The sequence below is a fragment of the Silurus aristotelis genome (assembly GCF_946808225.1).
Source record: "Silurus aristotelis genome assembly, chromosome: 3".
In the NCBI taxonomy this organism is placed as follows: domain Eukaryota; kingdom Metazoa; phylum Chordata; class Actinopteri; order Siluriformes; family Siluridae; genus Silurus; species Silurus aristotelis.
Window position 1 is genome coordinate 28525557 of NC_139576.1, and position 23734 is coordinate 28549290.

A 23734-nucleotide genomic window follows, 5' to 3' on the forward strand; every position below is an offset into this window, starting at 1 on the left:
AGGCCTGCAATAAAAAATAAATAAAACATGTACAATAAAAATTGACTGTTTCCAATTTAGGTTCATTAGGATGGTTAAAATCTTTGCATTGTCTACTCTTTCTTCATTACATACAAAATAAATGTTCTAATACTTTTGGAAGAAAATGTACATACTAGGTTAATCACATGCAAAGATTATATTGTACATCCTCTAAAAAAATAGTTAAAAACATGTCCTATTTAAATACCTTTGTCAGCTTTCTGCTCATCCCCAATCTGAGTGGAGGAATTCATTTTCTCTGTAATGACAGTAACCAATTAATTACAGTCAATGCAAATACCTTATGCATAAAAATATACAGAAATGTAAAAAGATTTCAGTATTACCTTTGTTCAAATTGTTCTCCAGTTTGGAGAGTTTTTCCTGTTAAAGATCAAAAACAAACATCAACTGACAAATCCAACAAATCCAACACAAGTGCATGTAGTTTTATTTAGTCACAGTTCTCACTAAAAGTTCAATTACGACTGCATTGAAATAATTAAAAAAAGTACCTCTATTAAACAGATACGATTCTCGAGGCTTCTGACTTTAAATCTCAGGACTCGGAAATCCAGATTTTGACTGGTGTTAGCATCTGTAAAAATGGTACACAACAAAGTCAGTACTGTATATACAAGGAAGTGCTTGATGTGTAATTAAAATCAGCAGTAATGAAGCAAAACATTTCTTCTTTTTGAAGGGTGATTTGTCAATAGTAATACATGTTCAAAAGAACAGACAAATAAGAGTTGAATTAGTGGATGGGACACAGGTCATGAGGCGGCCATAAAATAATTACATACTATTTAATAGAAAACAACAGAAGTAGCAAAAGAACACACATACTTTACTTAAAGAAGTACAGATACCAATGATTTAAAATACTCGGGTAAAAGTTCTGACTATACTTTTTTACTCAAGTTAAAGTAAAGGAGTTTGGGCTCTGACATGTTCTTTAGTAAAGAGCGGTCATTACTACCTGTTTTAGTGTCACACTGGAAACTGGACCTTGCGTCATATTAATATCGATTAAAATATTTAATCACGATTAAGCGAATGATTGTCATTAATTAACTGTCATGAGGTTTTTTTTTTTGTTTAGTTATTTATTTATCTGAGTAAAGAAATATGTGTTGCATTGAAGATTTTTATTTCTGCCTTTTTTATATTTATTTATTTTTTTTATAAAAATAGTCACAGAAATGCCTACTGCATTAATTCCATGTTAATAAAATTGGTGCCATTAAAATGATTTTGTGTAAATGTTAATTAATTAGTTAATTTTAACATCCCTAATTTTGATAATTAAATTTAGATTTTTAATAAAAGAAAATACACATACACATTACACACACACACACACACACACACACACTCAATCAAAAGATACAGAAACTCAGTATTTTTACATTTCAGTATTACCTTTGCTCATCTTGTTCTCTTGTTTGAAGAGTTCTTCCTGTTGAGGTTCATAAAAAAAAGATCAACTGACAAATCCAACACAAGTGCTTTTAGTTTGTGTGTGTGTGTGTGTGTGTGTGTGTGTGTGTGTGTGTGTGTGTGTGTGTATTTGCAATTGCGTTTTGTATATGTGGACACATGAAATGTAACATAATACAAACAATTTCAAATCTTGCATTATGTTACATTATGTTAAAGGACATAATATATATATATATATATATATATATATATATATATATATATTTTTTTTTTTTTTTTTTCTCATAACAATACGTGCTTTCTCCTTTTCTGTGTGTTTTTTTAGATTATACTTAATCTGATTGTCCTCTGAACTCTTCACGTTTCCATGACAAAGGGGGCGTGGCTTTGGGGGGCGTGGCGCACGCAGTTTAGCCCCTGTGTGATGTCGGGATTTTGCCGGTTCGGTCTTTATGCTCTTTTACTCACTGGACTGATGCTTTTACTTACAGCCACTAAAGGTAATTTCATTTAGTAACTATTGTGTTTAGTTGATGTTAAGGTTTAGGAAGTTTACTGAAGCTGAACTACTTTCATGCTAGATAGAGCTTTCCGGATGTTCTGGATGAGCACGTGACTAGCACGCATGGCCGCAGGAAGTGGGGGTGCTGGGGGTGCTGCAGCACCCCCTATTGGCGAGAGAGAGATTTTTTTTAAATGTAGGCCTATTAAAAATATTAAGCACAATTTATAAATTCCTTATGAATATTTTGTGAAATGATTTTGACACACGTAGGCTATTAAGTGTATTTTGGATTTTAATTAAATTATTTTGATTATTTTAATCATATTGATTTTTCAAGTTCATTTGTAAAGCGCGTTTCACACGCGCGGGTGATTTTAGTTTGGCTTTCTCTGGCAGCGCGCAAACATAGCCTAAATGCCTTGCCCTTGTGGAAGATAAAATTAGCTCTTCGTACCTTTTACAACAACATGAAGATATCAGAAAAAGAGATCGGTGGTCTCTTTCCTGCTCGTGTTCCACATCCCTCTCAAAGCGCAGAGCGGTATGCTATAACGCGTCTTTGTGTGGAAATATAAACCTTTTTTTTTTTTTTTTTTTTAAATGGATTCAACTTTATTATATTATGTAAGTTACCAGTATTTACTGATATTTATTTTAATGCTTTACAGGCTTTAGTGTGTTGTTTCTTTGTTTTTTTTTTTTATTATTATTATTTCAAAACAACCCCCCAACCACCGCAACACCGCCGGTATTTGGTCCACTACCATCGTCGTGCCATCGTCACAGCCCTATGTTATTTTTTAAAATGTATTCTAAATAGGCCCATAGGCTCATAGGGTTTTTTGTCAAAAAAAAAAAAAAAAAAAATTTCACAGCACCCCCTGTTCAAAATGACTTCCAGCGGCCCTGCTAGCACGTGACTAACGATGAATCCGCGATCATTAATGAAATCAATTAAACTAAAGATCGGATTCGTGAATGTGAACTTGAACTTGTATCATTGTTGAAATAGATCCAAACCGTGTTTTTGTGGTAAATACCGCTGGTGTGTTTCTTCTGCAGTTGATGAAGTAGATCGTGCTTAGTTGCGTGATGGGGAAGTTTGATGCTTAACAGAAGGTAGTCTGTGGGCTGCTGCTCCGCGTTCTGGCTTTTTAAACACACTGTGACGTCACAGAGACGTCCAAAGTCATTATTGCGTCACTTGTGCTCTATGTGGATAAATAGTATACAATGATGAAATGCGGTTGCGTGGCAGCTTTTAATTAAAGTAGATCTTTATGTACAACTCAAGTCAAGTCAAGAGTCAAGAAGCTTTTATTGTCATTTCAACCATATATAGCTGATGCAGTACACAGTGAAATGAAACAACGTTCCTCCTGAACCCAGGTGCTACATAAAATATATACAAACTATTTGTATGAAATCTCTATGAAATAAATTAAAATAATCAGGCTATAATACTGCACTGTATGTCACTGGCTGAAAAAGAGCTATTGTTTAAAAAAGATATTGATACATTAAAAGCTTTGATATTTATATATATGTATAAATGAAGTTTTAAAAGTGTGATGTTAATTTGTTGCTGGGTTCAGGAAAATATTCATTAAAATTTTCTTCTTTCATGCATGTGTATCACAATCACTTGACAAGTTCCTCTTAAAGTTCTTATAAAATGTATAATAATCACGATTTAAAACACTCGAAAACATTTTCATTTTAGATTGTCTTTACAAATGTTTTTATAATTAATAATTATTGATCTTCTTCTTCTTCTTCTTTGGGCTGCTCCCATTAGGGGTCACCACAGCGGATCATCCGTCTCCATACCACCCTGTCCTCTACATCTGCCTCTTTCACACCAACTACCTGCATGTCTTCCCTCACCACATCCATGAACCTTCTCCTTGGCCTTCCTCTTTTCCTCCTACCTGGTGGCTCCATCTTCAGCATTTTTCTACCAATATAATTCATGTCCCTCCTCTGCACATGTCCAAACCATCTCAATCTCGCTGCCCTCACCTTGTCACCAAAACATCCTACATGTGCTGTCCCTCTAATAAACTCATTTCTAATCTTGTCCATCCTCGTCACTCCCAACGAAAACCTTAACATCTTCAGCTCTGCTACCTCCAGCTCCACCTCCTGTCTTTTACTCAATGCCACTGTCTCTAATCCATACAACATCGCAGGTCTCACCACAGTCCTACAAACTTTCCCTTTCATTCTTGCAGATACCCTACTATCACAAATCACTCCTGTCACTCTTCTCCACCCACTCCACCCTGCCTGCACTCTTTTCTTTACTTCTCTAACACACTCTCCATTACTTTGCACTGTTGACCCCAGGTACCTGAACTCCTCCACCTTCTCCACCTCTTCTCTCTGCAACCACATCACTCCACTGCCCTCCCTCTTATTCACACACATGTACTCTGTCTTACTCCTACTGACTTTCATTCCCCTTCTCTCCAGCGCATATCTCCACCTCTCCAGGCTCTTCTCAACCTGCTCTCTACTCTCACCACAAATCACAATATCATCTGCAAACATCATAGTCCAGGGAGACTTCTGTCTGACCTCGTCCTTCAACCTGTCCATCACCACTGCAAACAGGAAAGGGCTCAGGGCCGATCCTTAATGCAGTCCAACCTTCACCCTGAACCAGTCTGTCGTACCTACTGCACACTTCACTGCAGTCACACTGTCCTCATACATGTCCTGCACCACCCTCACATACTTCTCTGACACACCTGACTTCCTCATACAATACCACAACTCCTCTCTCGGCACCCTGTCGTACGCTTTCTCTAAATCCACAAATACACAATGCAGCTCCTTCTGTCCTTCTCTATACTTCTCCATCAACATCCTCAAAGCAAATAAGGCATCTGTGGTGCGCTTCCTCGGCATGAAACCATACTGTTGCTCACAGATGGTCACCTCTTCTCTCAGCCTGGCTTCCACTACTCTTTCCCATAACTTCATGGTGTGACTGATCAACTTAATTCCCTTGTAGTTACTGCAGGTCTGCACATCTCCCTTATGCTTAAAGATCGATACCAGCACACTCCTTCTCCATTCCTCAGGCATCCCCTCCCCTTCCAAAATCCTGTTAAACAATCTGGTTAAAAACTCCACTGACATCTCTCCTTAACATCTCCACGCTTTTACCGGTATGTCATCTGGTCCAACCGACTTTCCATTCTTCATCCTCTTAATCGCTGCTCTCACCTTCTCCTTACTAATCCTATCTACATCCTGCTTTACCAACTCCACATCCTCCAACCTTCTCTCTCTCTGATTTTCCCAATTCATCAGCTGCTCAAATTACTCCCTCCATTTTCTCAACACACTCTCCTCATTAGTCAACACATTTCCCTCTCTATCCTTTATTGCTCTAACTTGCAGTACATCCTTCCCAGCACAGTCCCTCTGCCTGGCCAATCGGTATAAATCCTTTTCTCCTTCCTTAGTGTCCAACCTCTTATACTGCTCCTCATATGCCTTTTCCTTGGCTTTTGCCACATCCCTTTTTACCTGCTGGCGCATCTCCTTGTACTCCTGCCTACTTTTCTCATCACTCTGTCGATCCCACTTCTGTTTTGCCAACCTCTTTCCCCTAATGCTCTCCTGTACTTCCTTATTCCACCACCACGTCTCCTTGTCTTGCTTTCTATTTCCAGATGTCACACCAAGTACTTTTCTAGCTACCTCCCTCATCACTCCTGCAGTAGTTGCACGATCATCCGGCACCTCTTCACCACCACCAAGCCCCTGTCTGACCTCTTCCCTGAACCTCACACTACACTCTTCCTCCTTCAGTTTCCACTATCTTATTCTTCTTTCAATCCTTACTTTCCTCCTCTTCTTCTTCGCCTCCAAAACCATCCTACAGACCACCATCCGATGCTGTCTAGCTACACTGTCCCCCGCCAACACCTTACAGTCTCCAATCCCCTTCAGGTTGCATCTCCTACACAGAAGATAATCCACCTGTGTGCACCTTCCTCCACGTCACCCTATGATCCTCCTTCTTCTTAAAATACGTGTTCACCACTGCCATTTCCATCCTTTTAGCAAAATCTACCACCATCTGCCCTTCCACATTCCTCTCCTTAAAACCATACCTACCCATCACCTCCTCATCACCTCTGTTCCCTTCACCTACATGCCCATTAAAGTCTGCCCCAATCACCAATTGTTCTTTCCTAGGTACACCATCTACCACTTCAACTAATTCACTCCAGAATCTTTCCTTCTCCTCCATCTCACAGCCAACTTGTGGAGCATAGGCACTGATGACATTTATCATCATCCCTTCAACCTCCACCTTCACGATCATCACACTATCAGAAACTCTCTTCACCTCCACTACACTCTTACTGTACTCTTCCTTCAGAATCACCCCTACACCATTTCTCTTTCCATCCACACCATGATAAAACAGTTTAAACCCACCTCCAATGTTCCTGGCCTTACTCCCTTTCCACTTGGTCTCCTGAACACACAGCATATCTACCTTTCTCCTCTCCATAATATCAGCTACCTCTCTCCCTTTACCCGTCATAGTACCAACATTTAAAGTACCAACCCGAACCTCTACTCTCCTACACTGCTCCTTTTCCTGCCGTCTCTGTAGATGTCTTCCTCCTCTCCTTCTCCTTCTTCGGCCAACAGTAGCCCAATTTCCACCGGTACCCTGTCGGCTAACGATATCTGTGGCGGTTGTTGTTAACCCGGGCCTCGACCGATCCGGTATGAAATTCTTATTTGTGATCCGCATATTTGATTTGGCACGTTTTACGCTGGATGCCCTTCCTAACGCAACCCTCCCCATTTACCCGGGCTTGGGACCGGCACTAAGAGTGCACTGGCTTGTGCCCCCCTAATGGCTGGGTTAATAATTATTGATAAAAAAAATATCATAACATGCAATATTAATATAATATTTTTATTATTAAATTTATATTTATAAACAAAAACAAAAAAGAAATTGTAATACATCATTATTATTATTATTATTATTATTATTATTATAAAAAAAAAAAAAAAATCTTCTTGTTCTTTCTCTTTTTCTTTGTGCCAAAGAAACATGTTTGTTTTCTGAAAGAAAAATGCAGAGGAGTTTTAGTCTACACATCATATGTGTGTGTGTGTGTGTGTGTGTGTGTGTGTGTGTGTGTGTGTGTGTGTGTGTGTGTATGTGTATGTGTGTGTATGGATACTCACCAACTTTGTCAGGGATCCCCCTGCCACGCCCCCCTAGGTAGCTGTCAGGGATCCCACCTGCCACGCCCCCCTCGGTAGCTGTCAGTGATTCACCCTGCCACGCCCCCCTCGATAGCAGTCACGCTGCCTTCCGTGAGTACCGACAGCTGTGGCTCATTAAAGAACAGACTACTTAAACGCACGTTCTTGAGTCACAGGCTGTCGGTCGTTATATTGTCAAGCTGGACAATCGCGTGGCTGCTCGACCGCCGGCATGCACCGCTGGCTGTATATCCGAACCCCACTTTCGAATTGGATTACTCATTGCCGAAGGCTTTATGGATTATGCTTGGGACATTCGCGCTAATAGTGGACAACGCGTTTCGAGCGGATGTCTTGGTTTGTTGTTTTCAACGGCTTGTGAGTGTTTTGTGTTGTACGGTTTGAAATAAAAGGACAATGATCGGACTATATCGGCTTCCGCGTCAACAGCCTGACAGACTTGACTCCTGCTTCTCCTGTTTTTAGGCTTATGTTCATTTCATCCACCTGCACACAAGCACACACATATACACTTCTATCACGTGTGTCACATGCATATAAAGAGTGAATAGAGGAGTGATGTGTGTGATTATGAATAGATGTAAATGAGGAATTGGTGGGTGGGGTTTTGTTTCCACATGACCAAAACCAAATCATCATTTCAATATAATATTATTTAACATAATACACTTGTTATTACAAATCATTCCTAAATATAATATTTGTATGTGTGTGTTGTCGAGAAAATGATTTTAATCAACCTTATCTAGCGTGTGTTATAATCAAACTAATATTAATTAACCTAATAATCAAATGTAGAAACTTATAAGATACAATAGAAGTAGTTTGATAAAACCTATTTAACCTATATGTTAATCAGGCCTTTATTTACACCAAGTATAAGTAAAATAGTAATAATAAGGTATTTACATGTGTGAGTAGGATAGAGTCTGACTGATGTTATAAGTGTGTGGAATAGACAAAAAGGACAGAAACAACCTTGATGGAGTTTAAGCATTTTTATTGGGATAACAAGGCGTGTGGGCTTCTGCAGCTGCAGGAGACATGAAGGAGTATTTAGGCCCAAGGCCGGGTGAAGGCACAGGAGTGATGTCGAGAAAAATGTTTGAATTAACCTTATCTGGAGTGTTTTTTAATCCAACTAATATCCATCCAATAAATTGACCTAATAATTAGTATAGAACCTATTAGATACAATAGAAGCAGTTTGAATAAAACCTATTTTAGCTTATGTGTTTTAATCAGTCTCATGTAGTCTATGTACTCCAAGTATAATTCACAATAGCGATCAGATTTTGATAAATAGAGTAGAGTCTGACTGGTGTTATTAGTGTGTTGGATAGACAAGAAAGAACAACATACAAGGCTTAAGCATGTTTATTGTGCAGAGAAGAAGTGAGATTTACGATGCTGTTAGTGAAGAATGCTCCTAAGAGATGTCCCAGGATATCTGTAAGTTGGAGCTGAATAAAAGAAACAAACAGAGATCACAATAACTAAAAACATACAATTAATATGTGCATGTAACAATAAAAGTAATAAGCTTACAATCATTATAGTTGTGAAGCTTAACACATTATGCAACAGTCAGTTCAGATAATATAAATGAAGTATGACCTAGACACTAACATAACCACGTAGAATAATGTAGTTAAACATATACAAATAGACAATTTAAGTAAAATAATATAGCTTGATTTAATAAAAATGGAATAGCAAATAGCATTATAAAAGCAGAACACTTACACAGAGTAGATGTAGGGAAGATAAAGTAGGCCGCAAAATGGTTGTCCACGCATAAAAACCTGAGAGCAGGAGGAAGCGGTGCCTGGCTGTACCAGAGGGGGTGAAAGTTGTATACACATTCTTTTCTTAAGTGACATAGAGAAAAGACCGTAAATAAGGGTAATGGGGGAACAGGAAAACCCAAATATGGAATCCCAGGAAGGGGACTTTGCTAGGATGAAGAAAATAGAAAAAAAGTGAAGGTGTCATGTAACACCAGGGTATAAGAAAGAGTGTGTGCAAAGTGTGTGTGCGCTTGATCATTTTGATGTGATGAAGTGACCACCTTCTATGGGCTGATCAGAACGTGTCTGGAATAAAGAAGTTTTTGCACATCTTTCACATCCAAGACTGAAGATTTTTCATTGGCTTTTGAGGTCCATTTCATTTTATTTTATTAAGTTAAGAGTGCTACATTGGGAATTAACTGAAACTAAGAATCCACCCGTGATGTGTCTGCTCAGAGACGGGTTCTGAGTTCCGACAGGAGCACGGTGGCTTGGCAGAGCAACGGGAGAAGTAGGAGAATAATCAGTGGGAGACCAGCATGAGAAATAGGGAGAAAGCAGTGGTAACATATCGATATGTCGCCTCAGAGACGGGCTCTGAGTTCCGACATATATAATGGCACCCAACGTGGGGCCATAAAGTTCAGCACAAAGGTCGAAAACCTGAACAGGGGACCGAGCATCCTGTGGGCTGCAGCCGCTGGCAACAAAATTCAGAGAAAAAAGGTAAGCAGACACCTGTTATACTCAAAGTCTGTGATTAGTAACTGTATGCCCATGAGGTTGTCGGCCCCGGGGAGGGTATAGACTGCTGGCCTAGGGTAAAAGAACTATTGGGTGGAAAATTAGTATTGGATGAGTATAAGCAAAGGGGAATAAAGTTGTGAGGTGGAGAGTCACTGCGTATAGAGACGCAGGGTGGGACCCACATGAATAAAGTTGTGAGGTGGAGAGTCACTGCGTAAAGAAACGCAGGGTGGGACCCACATGAAACTACGGCTAATTATTTGTACCTTAGTCTGTCGGACTTTCCATATGGTCTAATTAGGTTGCAGACTACTCAGACCAAAATGGTGTAATCCAAAGGTGAAGCCTTGGTGATTCGGGTTTAAGTCCCGATGCGAGAAGATAACACTTCTCATATGGTCTAAAAACAGGAAAGATACCATAGGTCTTTACTAGGGGATCCAGATTCGTAACCTGGGGTGGAAAGGGTACATTTGAAAAGTCGTAAGTTGTCAGTTGGAGCGACTGGGGTATAAGAGGGACAAACTTATAATACAGATAAATTGAGTATATAGTTGGAAGCACAGTCTGCCCGCATTCTCCACCATTATATGTAGCGACTGGAGGATAAGAGGGACAAACTTATAATACAGTTAAATTAAGTATATAGTTGGAAGCACAGTCTGCCCGCATTCTCCACCATTATATGTAGCGAATTTAGTTTGCAAAGAAAAGGGAATATTTATAAGTAATTATAACGGGTTATAGTTACTCCTAAATATTTAAATTAAGTTGAATTGACGGTAATGGAGTTAACATTACACTTATTTGTCTGTTCGTCCGGCAAACAGACAGTATAATTTTATATTAATTCTATAAATGGGTATCTCCCTGGCCAAGAAAGACGCAACCCCCCTTTACTTTATACCGTAAATAAAATTAAATTAAATAGAGCATGTAGTTCAGACCTGATGTTGCAGGAACTTTGCATTTATGAAACGTACTCAGAGACAATCACTTATGAAAAATACGGCGTTTAATGAATGAGACAAACACATAAAACTAACTACACAAACAAACAAACAAAAAGAAATAAAGAAAATAAAATGAAAGAAAGTTGAAATTAGGAAAGGAGGAAGAGAAAGGAAAAGAAAAAGGAGATAAAGAAAGGAAAGGAGGCTTAAGCTTCAAATTAATCACATCCTAACTAAGAAATTTTCACGGAAATTTTAATTCGCCTTAATATAAAGGGGTTTAAACTTAACACGCATCTAAGTTAGTTGGTAAACCGGTTACTTGCATTGACTTGTTGCACAAGAGTCCGGATGCGGTAGACAAAAGAATCTTGGACGAGTCGGTTAGGATGGAGTCAGATGTTCTCCCAGCTTCTCCTGAAGATCAGAGCAGTTGGTGTTTTAAAGATAAAGCTTGCTGGAAGATCTCAAAATAGATTTGAGATCTCGTCCCGAAAAGTCGCTGCTGAGCTGTTCGAAGCGTCCGACTCTCCGGGCCATCGGGCCCCCGGGCCTTCGGGGTCCGAGCCTTTCCGGTCGAGCCGAGTGAGCGAGTTGCTTTCTTGACTGAACTCTGACTGGACCCGACTGAACTCTGACTGGTTGGGTTCAAGATGTTTTAAAGGTCCTGAACCCCACCCATCCTTGGGGGAATGGCCAATGCTATGGCCCGAAATTTTGAAGGAAAAAACGTCCTTTGTTCATGCATCTGTGGTCATAGTTTCCGGGCTATACTTGCTTTTGGAGGACTTTAAAGTTTTATTCAAAGTGAATTAAGATGGTATGGTACATTTCATGATCAAATAAAATGCACCATTGTTTGAAAAATAAAGAAACAGATAATTTTGCGGTCATTTGGATACTAAACATGAAAAGGAATGACAGTATAAGGCAGAGGTACATCAACTTACAGAGATCAGTAAATAACTGATGTTAAGACAATGTTGTATTCTGATAAATAAAATGCACCCTTGTCAGGAAAGTAAAGAACAGATAATTCTAAGTCAGTCAAGCCTTAAGAAGAGAAGAGAAGAGACAACATTTAACACAGAGTTATATTACTAAACATTTTAAGGTTTAAATATTATTGATGTAGAGTTAAACACTTGCTTTATTTATAGTAGAAGATACAAACAAGATGTATGTTTGTATCATGTGAAGTGTGACATTCTATTTATTATTTAATTAATAAAAGAATGCTCCCTTTTGGTGTGTGTGTGTGTGTGTGTGTGTGTGTGTGTGTGTGTGTGTGTGTCTGCATATGTGTGTGTGTCACAAACAGACGTACTGGGGCCAAGTTCCGAGAGTGAATTGTTTTATGGTCTGAGGGTCGCTGTGAATTCAACCAGAGAGGCCAGGGGGGGTTATCTGGCTTTCGGGGTGGTGTGTGTGTGTGTGTGTGTGTGTGTGTGTGTGTGTGTGTGTGTGGTGGGTGTGTGTGTGTGTGTGTGTGTGTGTGTGTGTGTGTGAGACTGGCTTGTGTTATCAGTCTTCCGAGAGTTCAAGGTTTGGTCCTGTTTAGTGTCTTCGGAGGGGGAGTGTGACACTTTACATATATACCACCCCCAATAAAAGTTTCACCTTTTGATTGAGATGTAGATGTCATAGGTTAAAAGGAATGCCTGGGACATGAAGTCTAAATGACCTGTGCCAGACGCTACACAGTATAAGAGTAAAAGGCTCGGAGAGTCACCGTAACGAGTACGGGGTGGGACCCGAGGATATTGAGATTATTGAGATGAAGTGATGGCCATGTGTACATGTACGGTAAAAAGAGAAACATGGTAACTGCAGTTGTGTAAGTGTTGTTGTCATATTGTTTGTGAAAAGTGTGTTTGTGAAAGCTGGATTTATATTTGTGTTTCAATGTATGCTAATGTTTTGTCTGTGAATTTATATGTATGCTTGTGTATTTGCTATTGCTTGCTGTTTGCTTACGCTGATTGGGATGATGCTGAGATTGTGATTATACTTATATTATTTGCATATCTATACTATTGATAAAATAGCATGGTATACACGCGTAAACATTAGAAGCACAGGAGAGCTGCGCGTGGACGAGAGACGGAGCACAGAAGGAGGGGGCGCGGGCACGCACGTATAGACACGGAGCGCACGAAGGGGGCGCGCATGCGCATAGGCGCACGGAGTATAGCACACACACATAGTGACGCCGTTCACTTACTGAAACACACACACATATACGCTCGTACACACAGTGCAAATAAATGAATAAACAAATAAATAAAATAGAGGGAAATATAGATAAATAAAAGATAGAAACAAATGGACTTAGAACTCATTTTTGGGACGAAAGAACATATAAAGATAGAAACGGTACAGAGAGGAGACAGACAGTGAAGCAGATACAAGATAAATTGTGGGCTATTACACCTTTACATGGTATAGAGGTGTTACACCAGATATTCCCGAGGAAAACTGGTATGAAAAAATAAAAAGCATCTGGAAACCCCAACTGTTAAGCCCAGTATTGCGCACCCTAGTGGAAGCCCCTAAACCTAGTAAAGCAGTGATACACCTGTTTGATTTCATAGCAGACCCAAACAATGAAGACGAGGAACCATTGATAGAATTAAATGCAGAAGTACCTGAACAATCTAATTATTGCTCAGGACTGACATCAACTGTTGTAGTAGAACCTAAAGAGGTGGTGTGGGAAAGAGGTGCAGCCACCTCGATTCTAGTCGATAAAATCAACTCGTTAAGTGGACAAAGCCAGAAAAATCCAACACGACCTTGTAAAACAGTGAGACGGATAAACGTCTATCTAAAGTGGTCTGCTCAAAATAGAAACCCAGGCCACCGTAGAGAGGCACACAGAGCGAGACAGGGGTGCATCATGAGTGCGGAGGAATCCCCAATCACACCTGTGAATGTGATAATTATAAGGCATAAAGGGGCTGAAAAGTAGATAAAAAAATACAGGAAAAAATGGAAAGACCTGACAACTGGGGATTTGCAATGGCCAGAAGAGGGAACATTTAATAAAGAAAAGTGTGATGTAATGAAGACCAGAATAAGAAACTGGGGAGAAATAAAAAAAGAAAAGAAGGAAAAGACAAAATGGAAATTAGACATCATTGAGTGGTTTGAACACGAGGGGGAAATGCTAAAAGTACACAAAGAAAGGACAGAGAAGGGAACAGGAAGTAAAAAGGGAAAAGGGTCAGAAAAGGCCTTAGCCCCACCATTGGAGGAGTTTGAGGAACAGAAAAAAACACTGCCATATTCTGAAGCAAAGAAGCATGGTGATTAGCTTCTACCCAGTACTAGGAAAAAAGAAAGAATATCACGACATACAACTAGACATAACAGGAGGACGGATTAAAGGGAGGATGGAACTCCCAGATTCAGACAACAAGATAAACAAGGAAAGAGCAAGACAAACAAATAGAGTGTTATTTCAGAATCTTGATGGAGAGGAGGGAGATGATGAAGAAAGCAGCAATGAAGGGAGATATGACTATGAACATGATTATGATCTAGATATTCCACCTGAAGACTGGGAGAGAGAGCGAGAGGAACTAGAACCACCTGAGTGTGACCGGAATCAAAGACATCGCCAGAAAAGCAAACACGAAGGCAAGAAAGGTGTGAAAGCACCCCTAAAGTACGAGAAAAACTAAGCAAAGCCACATCTCTTCCAGACATCAGAAACAAGAAAGTAAGCAAAGAAGATTCGAACTCAGGAGAAGAATGCAAGGATGAAGAAGAGTTTGTTGTCCTGAACCCAGAAAGAGGGGAAAAAGTGCATGTTTACAGAATATTGAAAATGACACCAAAAATGCCAAGGAAAAGTGATCCACTGCACACAGAGGTGAAAACAGAGGTGAAATGACATTTCATGAAGAAGAGAATGCAGCAAACAGACAAGAACTGGTAAACACCCAAGAGAGGATAGAGAGAATGGAAGAAATTCTAAAAGACACTTGAAGGGAAATGGACCATACAAAGGAGATCATAACGAAAGTGACAGGTGAAAATCATCAATTAAAGGTGAAGCTATACCACCACGAAAACGCCCAACTCCAGGCAGAGATGCAGAGAGCAGAACAGAAAAGCTTGAAAACAATGGACCATTGCCAACAATATCTTGATGAGCTACAATTTCAACTATCAATGAATCAGCCAAAAACCAGTGTAAAGGTTGGGAGAAAGGAAAATCAAAAGACAGCAAGAAAAACGTTAACGGATTTTCCACAGGAACGCAGGATGACAAGGTCATCGTCCCAAATACCGAAAATCTTTGCAGATGCCAGTCATTATAAAAGGCACAGAATCAGTATACACACCATGGTCATTCATGGATCTTACGGGACTGATAAGCAGACTGCCTAACATATGTAAAGGAGCACAAAGATGGATAACACGTTTTGAAGAACAAACGATGGGCCAGATGCTGGCTATAGGAAATATCAAGGCAATTTTGACACAGTCATTGGGAAAAGCTAAAATAATAGAAATATTGGATCAAGCACAACTAGGAGATGTGGGGAAAGATCAAAGGTATGATCGCTGGACATTTGGAGGGAAAAGAAATGACGTATGGAACGCACTTCGATCCGCATACCCAACTCAATCTAATCTAACCAAGGTGGAAAACCTAAAAATGGACGAAAAAGAGGGAGCTGCTGCCTTCATCCTTAGATTACAGAAAGCATGGGCTGAAGAGATGGGGTCAGCATGGGATGAGACAACGGCTAACATCACAATGTTCAGGATAATGGTGAAGAGGGCGTTTCCAAGTAAAGTACAAGAGAAGCTTAATTGGGACTTAACGCCATGCCCTGGGCATCTTTCCAGGCAAATGTCACACATGCTGTGTAAATGTATAGGAAAAAGAAGGAAGCAAATAAACAAGCAGCAGAAGATTTAATAACATTGCTGCACAAAGCACAGCTCTGAGAGCTAACACGAAACAAACAAGAAAACCAAGAAAAACACAAAGAAGAGAAAAGTTCAGCTAAACAAGCAGCAGCCATGATGGTACCAACGAATGTACAGCAGGATCCAGCTGGTCAAACTCTGCTAGATCAAGGAAATCAGCAACTAAGGCTCTAAGCTCCCCCTCTCACGCAAAGCAGTAAAGACAGTAGGCTTCTCGGGTAAAACTCAAACTTTGCATTTTACAGAGCCACAAGACATAACAGTAGAAGGAATCACCATACAAGCACCATTGTTGTATTCCCCTGATACCCCAGCAAAACTATTTGGGCAGGGATGTATTGTGTAAGCTAGGAGCAAAAATCTTCTGTGGACCTACAGGAGTGTGGGTCGAACTTCCTAAATCCTAGCTCAACAGTATGTGATGGTGGTAGAAAAAATAGAACAACAGACACTGGATAAAGTCTATTGGCTGGAACTCGACGTGACATCCTCACAAATTCACAAGCTGTATGACCACTGGAAAACATGGTTCACAAACATGCGTCCAGATTGTGTGGAAACCAGAAAACCATGGCATTGCACAATGAGGTATGATGAGGGGGGACAAGATAAAGAATATGAGACTTTGTGGGGAGAACATGTAGAAGGAAACCAGTACAGTCTCAAAGCAGAAAACGTGATCATAGGTCCCCAATGAATAGCTGCAACAGTACAGCTACCAGACCATATTGCTCAGTGGTATTCAGTCGAGAACTCTGTTCCACATGTCTCCCTAATGATCAGGCAAAATTTTAAATCAAAAACTTAGGGCCAATGGTCAGAGAAGCAAGTCAGGTGACTGAGTGGATACCAGTGGAAGAAAATATGAGTGTGTCGTCAGACAGAAAATATCTCAACATGAAGCTAACAGCTGAAGACAGTGTGGTAGCTCACACTATTTTAATCAACAGACAGGTGCAGGTGAGAACCCAAGTAGGGCAGGTAGGACAATGGCAGCAGAAGGTAGAACAGACTGAACTAGAAGAAGAACAGGTACTGAAACAGATTCCAGAAAAGCTATGGACTAAACATCAGACAGATGTAGGGTTAGTTAAGTCATTCATTTAGTTGGCGAAAATTCAACTAAAACCCAATGTGCAATTACCTTACCAGAAACAATACCTATTGTCGCATCAAGTGATAGAGGGGATAAGACCAACCATTGAGGGACTAGTTGAAGTAGGAGTATTAATTCCAACAGTTAGCCCTTGCAACACACCCATTTTTCCGGTCAGAAAACCTAATTCAGACAAATGGAGGTTGGGCCATGATTTAAGACCAGTAAACCATGTGGTGGTAGCAGAAAATCCTGTAGTACCTGATCCTCACACTTTGTTAACAAACATCCCTGAAGGGACTAAATGGTACACTGTGATTGATTTATGCTCAGCATTTTTTAAAGTACCTCTGCATCCTGAGTCTCAGTTTCTGTTTGCATTCACATACGGGGGAAAACAATACACCTACACACGTCTGCCACAGGGGTATTGTGAAAGTCCGTAAATTTTTAACCAGGTGTTAGCACGAGATCTGGCAGATCTAGACATTCAGAGCAGTTTGCTCCAATATGTGGACGACCTACTGATTTGTAGTCAAACTAAAGAACAGTGCATGAAGGATTTGTTAAAGAAACCCTAGCTCACAATGGACACAAGGTCAGTAAGGAAAAATTGCAATTCTGCCAACAAAAGGTAGAATATTTGGGTAGAGTGCTCGAAGGCACTACACGCAAAATCTCACCCTCACATGTAGAGGCAATTCAGAAAACACCCCAACCTCAAACAGTGCAACAGATGTTGTCATTCCTGGGTTTAGCAGGTTTTAGTAGACCGTGGATTTGTGATTTTGCGTTGAAAACACAACCTCTCAGAGACATGATGAAAGCAGCAGATCAAACAAAATCAAGCGCACGTCTGGTCTGGACAGAGGAAGGCAAAAAGGCCTTTAATACAAACAAAAGTGATCTAAAATCTGCCCCAGCACTAGCCTGTCCAGACTATACAAAACCATTTCACCTCTATGTGTCAGAAAGGCGAGGTTTTGCATCAACCATTTTAGCACAACAGCAACAGAGTATGGGAAAGAAGCCAATTGCATACTATAGCACAGCTCTTGATAATGTGGAAAAAGGCATGCCACCTTGTTACAGAGGATTGGCAGGGGCAGCATTTGCCTATCAAAAAGCATCAACAATTACGATGGGTCATCCAGTGACCCTGTACACTTCTCATGCATTACATGCTCTGCTGACAAGTCAAAAGTTTGTGATCACAAATGCACAAAGGACAGGGTATGATGTAATTCTGTCTGCACCAGAGAACCACGTAGAGAACCAACCATTGCAAAATGCCCAAATTGTTTTGTTTGTGGACGGTTCTTGCTATCACGCGAATGATGGCAATAACGCAGGATATGCTGTGGTCATGCACAATGAGGAAAATGGCTCGTTTCGAGTACTAGCAAGTGTAAGAGTGCCACAACCTTGTTCTGCCCAATTGGCAGAAATAAAAGCTTTAACAGCAGCATGTAGGTTGGGAGCAGGGGGAAGGTGTACTATCTACACTGATTCAGCAAATGCACATGGGGTATGTCACACATTTGGACCCATCTGGGAACAAAGGGGTTTCCAGAGAGCTGATGGATCATCCGTTTTACATGGTCCCGCAATTTCTGATTTGCTCAAAGCGATGATGCTCTTTTACCGAAGCTCATTGCTGAAGCACATGGGGTAGATCACTGTAATCGTAGGGAGACAATAGACACAATCCGAAGGAATTGGTGGTCGCCATATCTGGCCAGTATGGTGGACAAATTCCTGAGGTCCTGTGAGCTATGTGCAGCACGTAATGTCAGAAAACATTTCACAGCACCGATCAGTCACATTCCTGAACCAAGGGGACCATTTCAACATTTAATGATGGACTTTGTGGACATGGCAGACAGGAAGGAAGGGAAAAGATATATCTTGGTAGTAATAGATCGTTTTAGCCGATGGGTGGAGGCAACAGCTACTGCCAAGAATGACGCAAAGACCGTAGCTAGGTTTTTGATCAGGGAAGTGATTTCAAGGTTCGGGATACCTGACAAGCTAAGCTCTGACAATGGACCGCATTTTGTGAATAATGTGATCAAGGCAATTTCAGAAGCTTTGTGTATCAAGCAAAGAATGGGGTGTGTTTTCCATCCACAATCACAGGCAATGGTTGAGAGAGCAAATGGGGTGTTGAAGGAGAAAATAGCAAAAATTTGTGCTAGCACAGATTTGAATTGGGTACAGGCTCTTCCGCTGGCGTTGATGAAAATGCGCTCTCAAACAAATCGCAACACACACCTGACACCACATGAGCTGCTGACAGGGCAACCCATGCCAGTTGCTCTTACACAAGGACCTTACACAGGCTCCTCACTTGACCAACTTGAAGCAGACATGTCTAGTTATTGCAAACATCTGACACAAATACACAGAACTTTATGTTCACAGGTCTGTGAAGCCACACACGGGGCACAGGTTAAAGAGCCACTGCAACAGGTGCAACCAGGTGACTACGTGTATATCAAAGTATTTAAAAGGAAACACTGGAGTGAGCCACGACGTGAAGGCCCATTCAAGGTGGTACTAGCAAGTCCTACCGCAGTCAAGGTTGAAGGTAAGGAATACTGGTATCATTGTAACCATTGTTGCAGAGCTGCGGTGAAAGGACCACAGTGGAGGAAATCTTAGGCTGAGTTGGCACACTGCACCCACTCTGACAACTCAGAAGGCGACGACAACGGCGCGGGCCCAGCACAGGACAGAGGGCCAGCATACAGAACACGTGCCAAAACCAAACAGCCACGACCTGTTGAAGGGGAACCGAAGGCAGGCTGTTCATATCAGGTTGATTTACAACCACCGCACGACACACTAGACTCTGACAAAGTGGAAGAGACTATTCATGGAATACTAGACAGCGCAGAAAACACTTTCACTTCACCTGAACAGTTTGACACCCTTATTCTACAAGATCTAGTAGACTTAGATATCGATCTACCTGTGAGACCATGACGAGGAATTCCCCAAAACCCAAACAGACTCATCCCACCAAAGGAGACTGGGCAGGACTCGTCATGACTTTAGTAGTATGGTTCGTTTGCACTTATATTTCACTTACCCAACATCCACATAATCCAGCAGATATATCAATCCCTGTGTCCAACATTTCTCTAAATAACTGCTCTCAGCCTGCAGCTTGCCCAGAAAGTCACAACATGTCTAAACACAGATACAAGAGATCTAGACCCCTATGGTCCTGAAATCACCACGCTAAAACCAGTCTCACTTCAGCAGAAGCTGCTAAGGTTTCTGTATATTCGGCAAGAAACGTGCTTGCAGAACAGTTCCGGTGTGCACTGGGCGTTTTAAATAACACCAAGGTCCTACCATACTTTCCTGTAACTGCAAAACACATATTTACAACATATACTATGTCCCTAGTTCATCCCCGCAACTCTTCAGAGACAACAGACACTCCTGAATACGAGATGAGACTTGAGGCTCGAATGACCGACACGGATAAAGGAACAGACATTATAGTGGTCACAGGAGTACCCCACAGAGTTGTATCTCATATGACAGGTACCCGCAGTTGCGTTGCTGTCATGCTTTTATGGTTTTATGGTTTTCCCCAAGTAGGGATCCCACATGGCACGTTCGAAAGAACCTTAGTAGAATCTCTAGCGTATGGGACTGATGTGTATAAGATTCTAGTATATGTCTAACTGGCAGGAAGGGATGAACTTACCTAGAATACAACTTAGTTTTAGATACAAGAACCCCAACTATCCCTCTAATCCAAAAGCCCCAACTTGTTTCAGATGCGCTGAGAGGATCAACGTAAAATCAGTAAAGCAATATGCTAAAACTACAAACATTCAGCCAAACCTTAACTTGTACAGACAATGGTTGGTAGATTCAGCCCGTGCAGCAGTGCCCCACTCTACATGTATTGTATACGACAGAAGATCTCGTCGCCCACCTCATGTTATGCCGACAGTCGGGTTAGAGGCATGTGATAAAGCACCCCATGACATCTCTGTGCAGCTATATGTCTATTGGGTTCAGCTGCTGTTGATTATGGAGCCAAATGGATGCGCTCACGTAGTTCTGCATGCGAATATCAGCCCCTGGCTATGCTTAGTAATGATGAATTGCGGGTGATTGTGCATTCAGGACAAACTTTCCCGTTGTGTATTCGCGCAAGTGGAGTAGTTATTGTAGGTTCGCTGCCTGATGAGGCATGTGACCAACAGATTGATGCGGCGTTCCACATACTTAACTTAAGATTGTCTTGTAATTCCTCCACACAAAGGTGTGACACCAAAGCACGTAGACAATTTCATATCCTTAACTTAAGAATGGGCACATTGCCCTTAGCGGATATATTTTGGTTTTGTGGAGAAAATGAAGTACAGCAGATTCTACCTAACCTATGGCATGGTTGCTGTGCACCAGTAATTCTAGAGGGACGCCTCATTGTAATGGCGGTAAATGAGACCCGTTTGAATAACCTGTTTAGGTCAAGACGACGCCGAAGCGCTCCTACGGGTGACATTAAAAACATCATTTTATCCAGTGTCATGGACAACTATAGGGACAAGTATCTCACGATCACTAATGGATCTAGATTACCCTCATGGGGCCCGGATCCTCAGATCAATATTAGTTGGAAGGGCACACCAGTAGGAGTTCCGGCTGAGTTTGCTGCTCTAGATAGAGCCACATCCAAGGCATTAACATTTTTTCTCCCTTGGATCCAGATAGATCGTAATATGGCCTGGATAAATTATATTTGGTACAACCAGCAACGTTTTATCAATCACACAATTGAAGCCATGAAACTGATATCCGAGCAACTCTAGATTACCCTCATGGGGCCCGGATCCTCAGATCAATATTAGTTGGAAGGGCACACCATTAGGAGTTCTGGCTGAGTTTGCTGCTCTAGATAGAGCCACATCCAAGGCATTAACATTTTTTCTCCCTTGGAACCAGATAGATCGTAATATGGCCTGGATAAATTATATTTGGTACAACCAGCAATGTTTTATCAATCACACAATTGAAGCCTTGAAACTGATATCCGAACAACTCCATGCCACTACATTAATGGCTGTACAGAATAGGTTCAAAATGCTTGGCCCAGACCAAGGTGTATGTCAACTTATTAGGGAAGACTGTTGCGCAGTTATTCCTCTTCACACTGGCCCTGCAGGCCTACTACATGCTCTACTAGACCGTATGGTGAAAGCTCGTGATGAGATGGTCTCCAATAATGCGAAGGAATCTGCGCTTTCCAGTTGGCTAAGTTGGCTTTTTTCTTCAAGCTGGTTGGCGGGACTGGTGCGTATTGGAACTACACTTGCCATTATTCTTGCAGCCGTGGCATGTTTTGTTTGCTGTGGAATTCCCTGTCTCCGTGCTCTTATGAGCAAGACTGTGCACTCACTGTTTGGACAATATGTACAGCTCCCAATGTCTGCTATCACAGAGCAGGAATCTTCTGCAGACCACTTCTATGCTGCTATGGACCATAACGTCTATGTGGAAATGAATGCAGGGCTTTTGGCCCTGAACGAAGGACACAAATAACTTTCACCAGACATATCCTTTTTACTATATATATATATATATATATATATATATATATATATATATATATATATATATACAGTATATATATATATATATATATATATATATATATATATATAAATATAATATATATATATATATATATATATATATATATATATATATATATATATATATATATATAAACTAGCTATCTATCTGTGTTTAATTAATGATCTTGATAATGATGACATGCCCACTGAGTCTTACTTCTATATTTCCCACTTTCACGAAAACTGCTTCAGATGCTTGCTGTCTTAATTATGTTGTATGAACCATGTTGTTGTTGTGAGTTCTTCATGTTGTGTGCAGGAACATGGCCGCTGGTGAACCCAGGTGGCTACAGCCGAATCTGCGGCTGTTTCCTGGCGTGTGTGCATTCGCTGACACGTGTAATGAGGGATATCGATTTGACTTCGACACATTCAGGGGTCCCTGTGATGCGTGTGATGCCCTCGCCTTTGACCATCAGACACATTGCTTGTGGTGCCAGGGCCGTGACGACTGTCCTTTGGGTGACCGGTCCTATGATGGACCCCGTGATTGGTTCGGTTTTCCTCCACAAAGGGATGAATTTGCTTGGGTAACAGATGAGGACCAGCGTAGACCAGTGACCACCATTGTACGACATGCTTACATGTTTTCTCCAGAGGGAATGTGGTTAGACTCCATTCAGAACTATGTCTATGATCTTCCTGGTGGACTCCAGCTGGTCACCCGTGTCTTCATTATACGTCGCGCAATCTCTCTGGCCGAGTCATTTGGGGTACTTTCTTTCTCAACAAGAGCCCCAAGCACCCACAGTTTCCTGCTCACGACCTTCGTCATGCAACGCACTACTGTAACATACTACACCATTACCTTAGGTGGCTATGTTCTATGGACTACGGAACCAGCAAGGCATCGGGATTGGCACTGTCGTCCTATCCTTGTTCGCAGATGCCACATGCGCGCCATAGACTCAGAAGTAATCTCGACGCTAGGTAGACATTCTCGCCTTAAATGGCTCAACGCTGTGTGGTTTGCATTACGGACTGGTCGCCGGAACGCCGCTCCCTTACCACAATGGATTAAGCTGTTTTCGCCTGTTCCATAGCTCTACCACATTTATGTGGACTATATTGTTTTGTTTTCATTTTCATTCCTTTTTCACGTGTCTCATATTTAGCTGCATGTACAACCACGACTGAGGATGACCTTGGTGGTGATTCCACTGTCGTGCCACTGGCGGGCAGAGTGGGAATTTTCCCTGGCACTTGGGTTGTCAACAGGGTTTTTCGCCCACTCCTAGTTCATCAATGTTGTGATTAGGCACGGCCATTGCTGTAAGGGTGGGAGT

General features: G+C 41.2%; 1 protein-coding gene and 2 long non-coding RNA genes across 3 annotated transcripts; 1 reads left to right on the forward strand and 2 right to left on the reverse strand.

Moving 5' to 3' along the window:
* Window positions 1-219: 219 nt before the first annotated feature.
* Window positions 220-588, reverse strand: LOC310724156. The gene is made up of 3 exons (XR_014532983.1): window positions 537-588; window positions 369-405; window positions 220-280 (listed from the first exon to the last, which is right to left on the reverse strand). It is a non-coding gene; the product is annotated as an uncharacterized lncRNA (long non-coding RNA).
* Window positions 589-8607: 8019 nt separating this feature from the next.
* LOC310724120 lies at window positions 8608-9511 on the reverse strand. Its single transcript, XR_014532958.1, has 2 exons — window positions 8993-9511; window positions 8608-8709 (listed from the first exon to the last, which is right to left on the reverse strand). It is a non-coding gene; the product is annotated as an uncharacterized lncRNA (long non-coding RNA).
* A 104-nt stretch (window positions 9512-9615) lies between these two features.
* On the forward strand, window positions 9616-23734 carry LOC310724075 (uncharacterized protein; the record flags this gene model as incomplete). The annotated part of the gene is made up of 4 exons (XM_083537847.1): window positions 9616-9765; window positions 19207-19372; window positions 22708-22787; window positions 22868-23734. 4 exons carry the CDS (start codon window positions 9616-9618, stop codon window positions 23489-23491), a joined length of 1020 nt encoding a protein of 339 aa, XP_083393973.1. The 3' UTR covers window positions 23492-23734.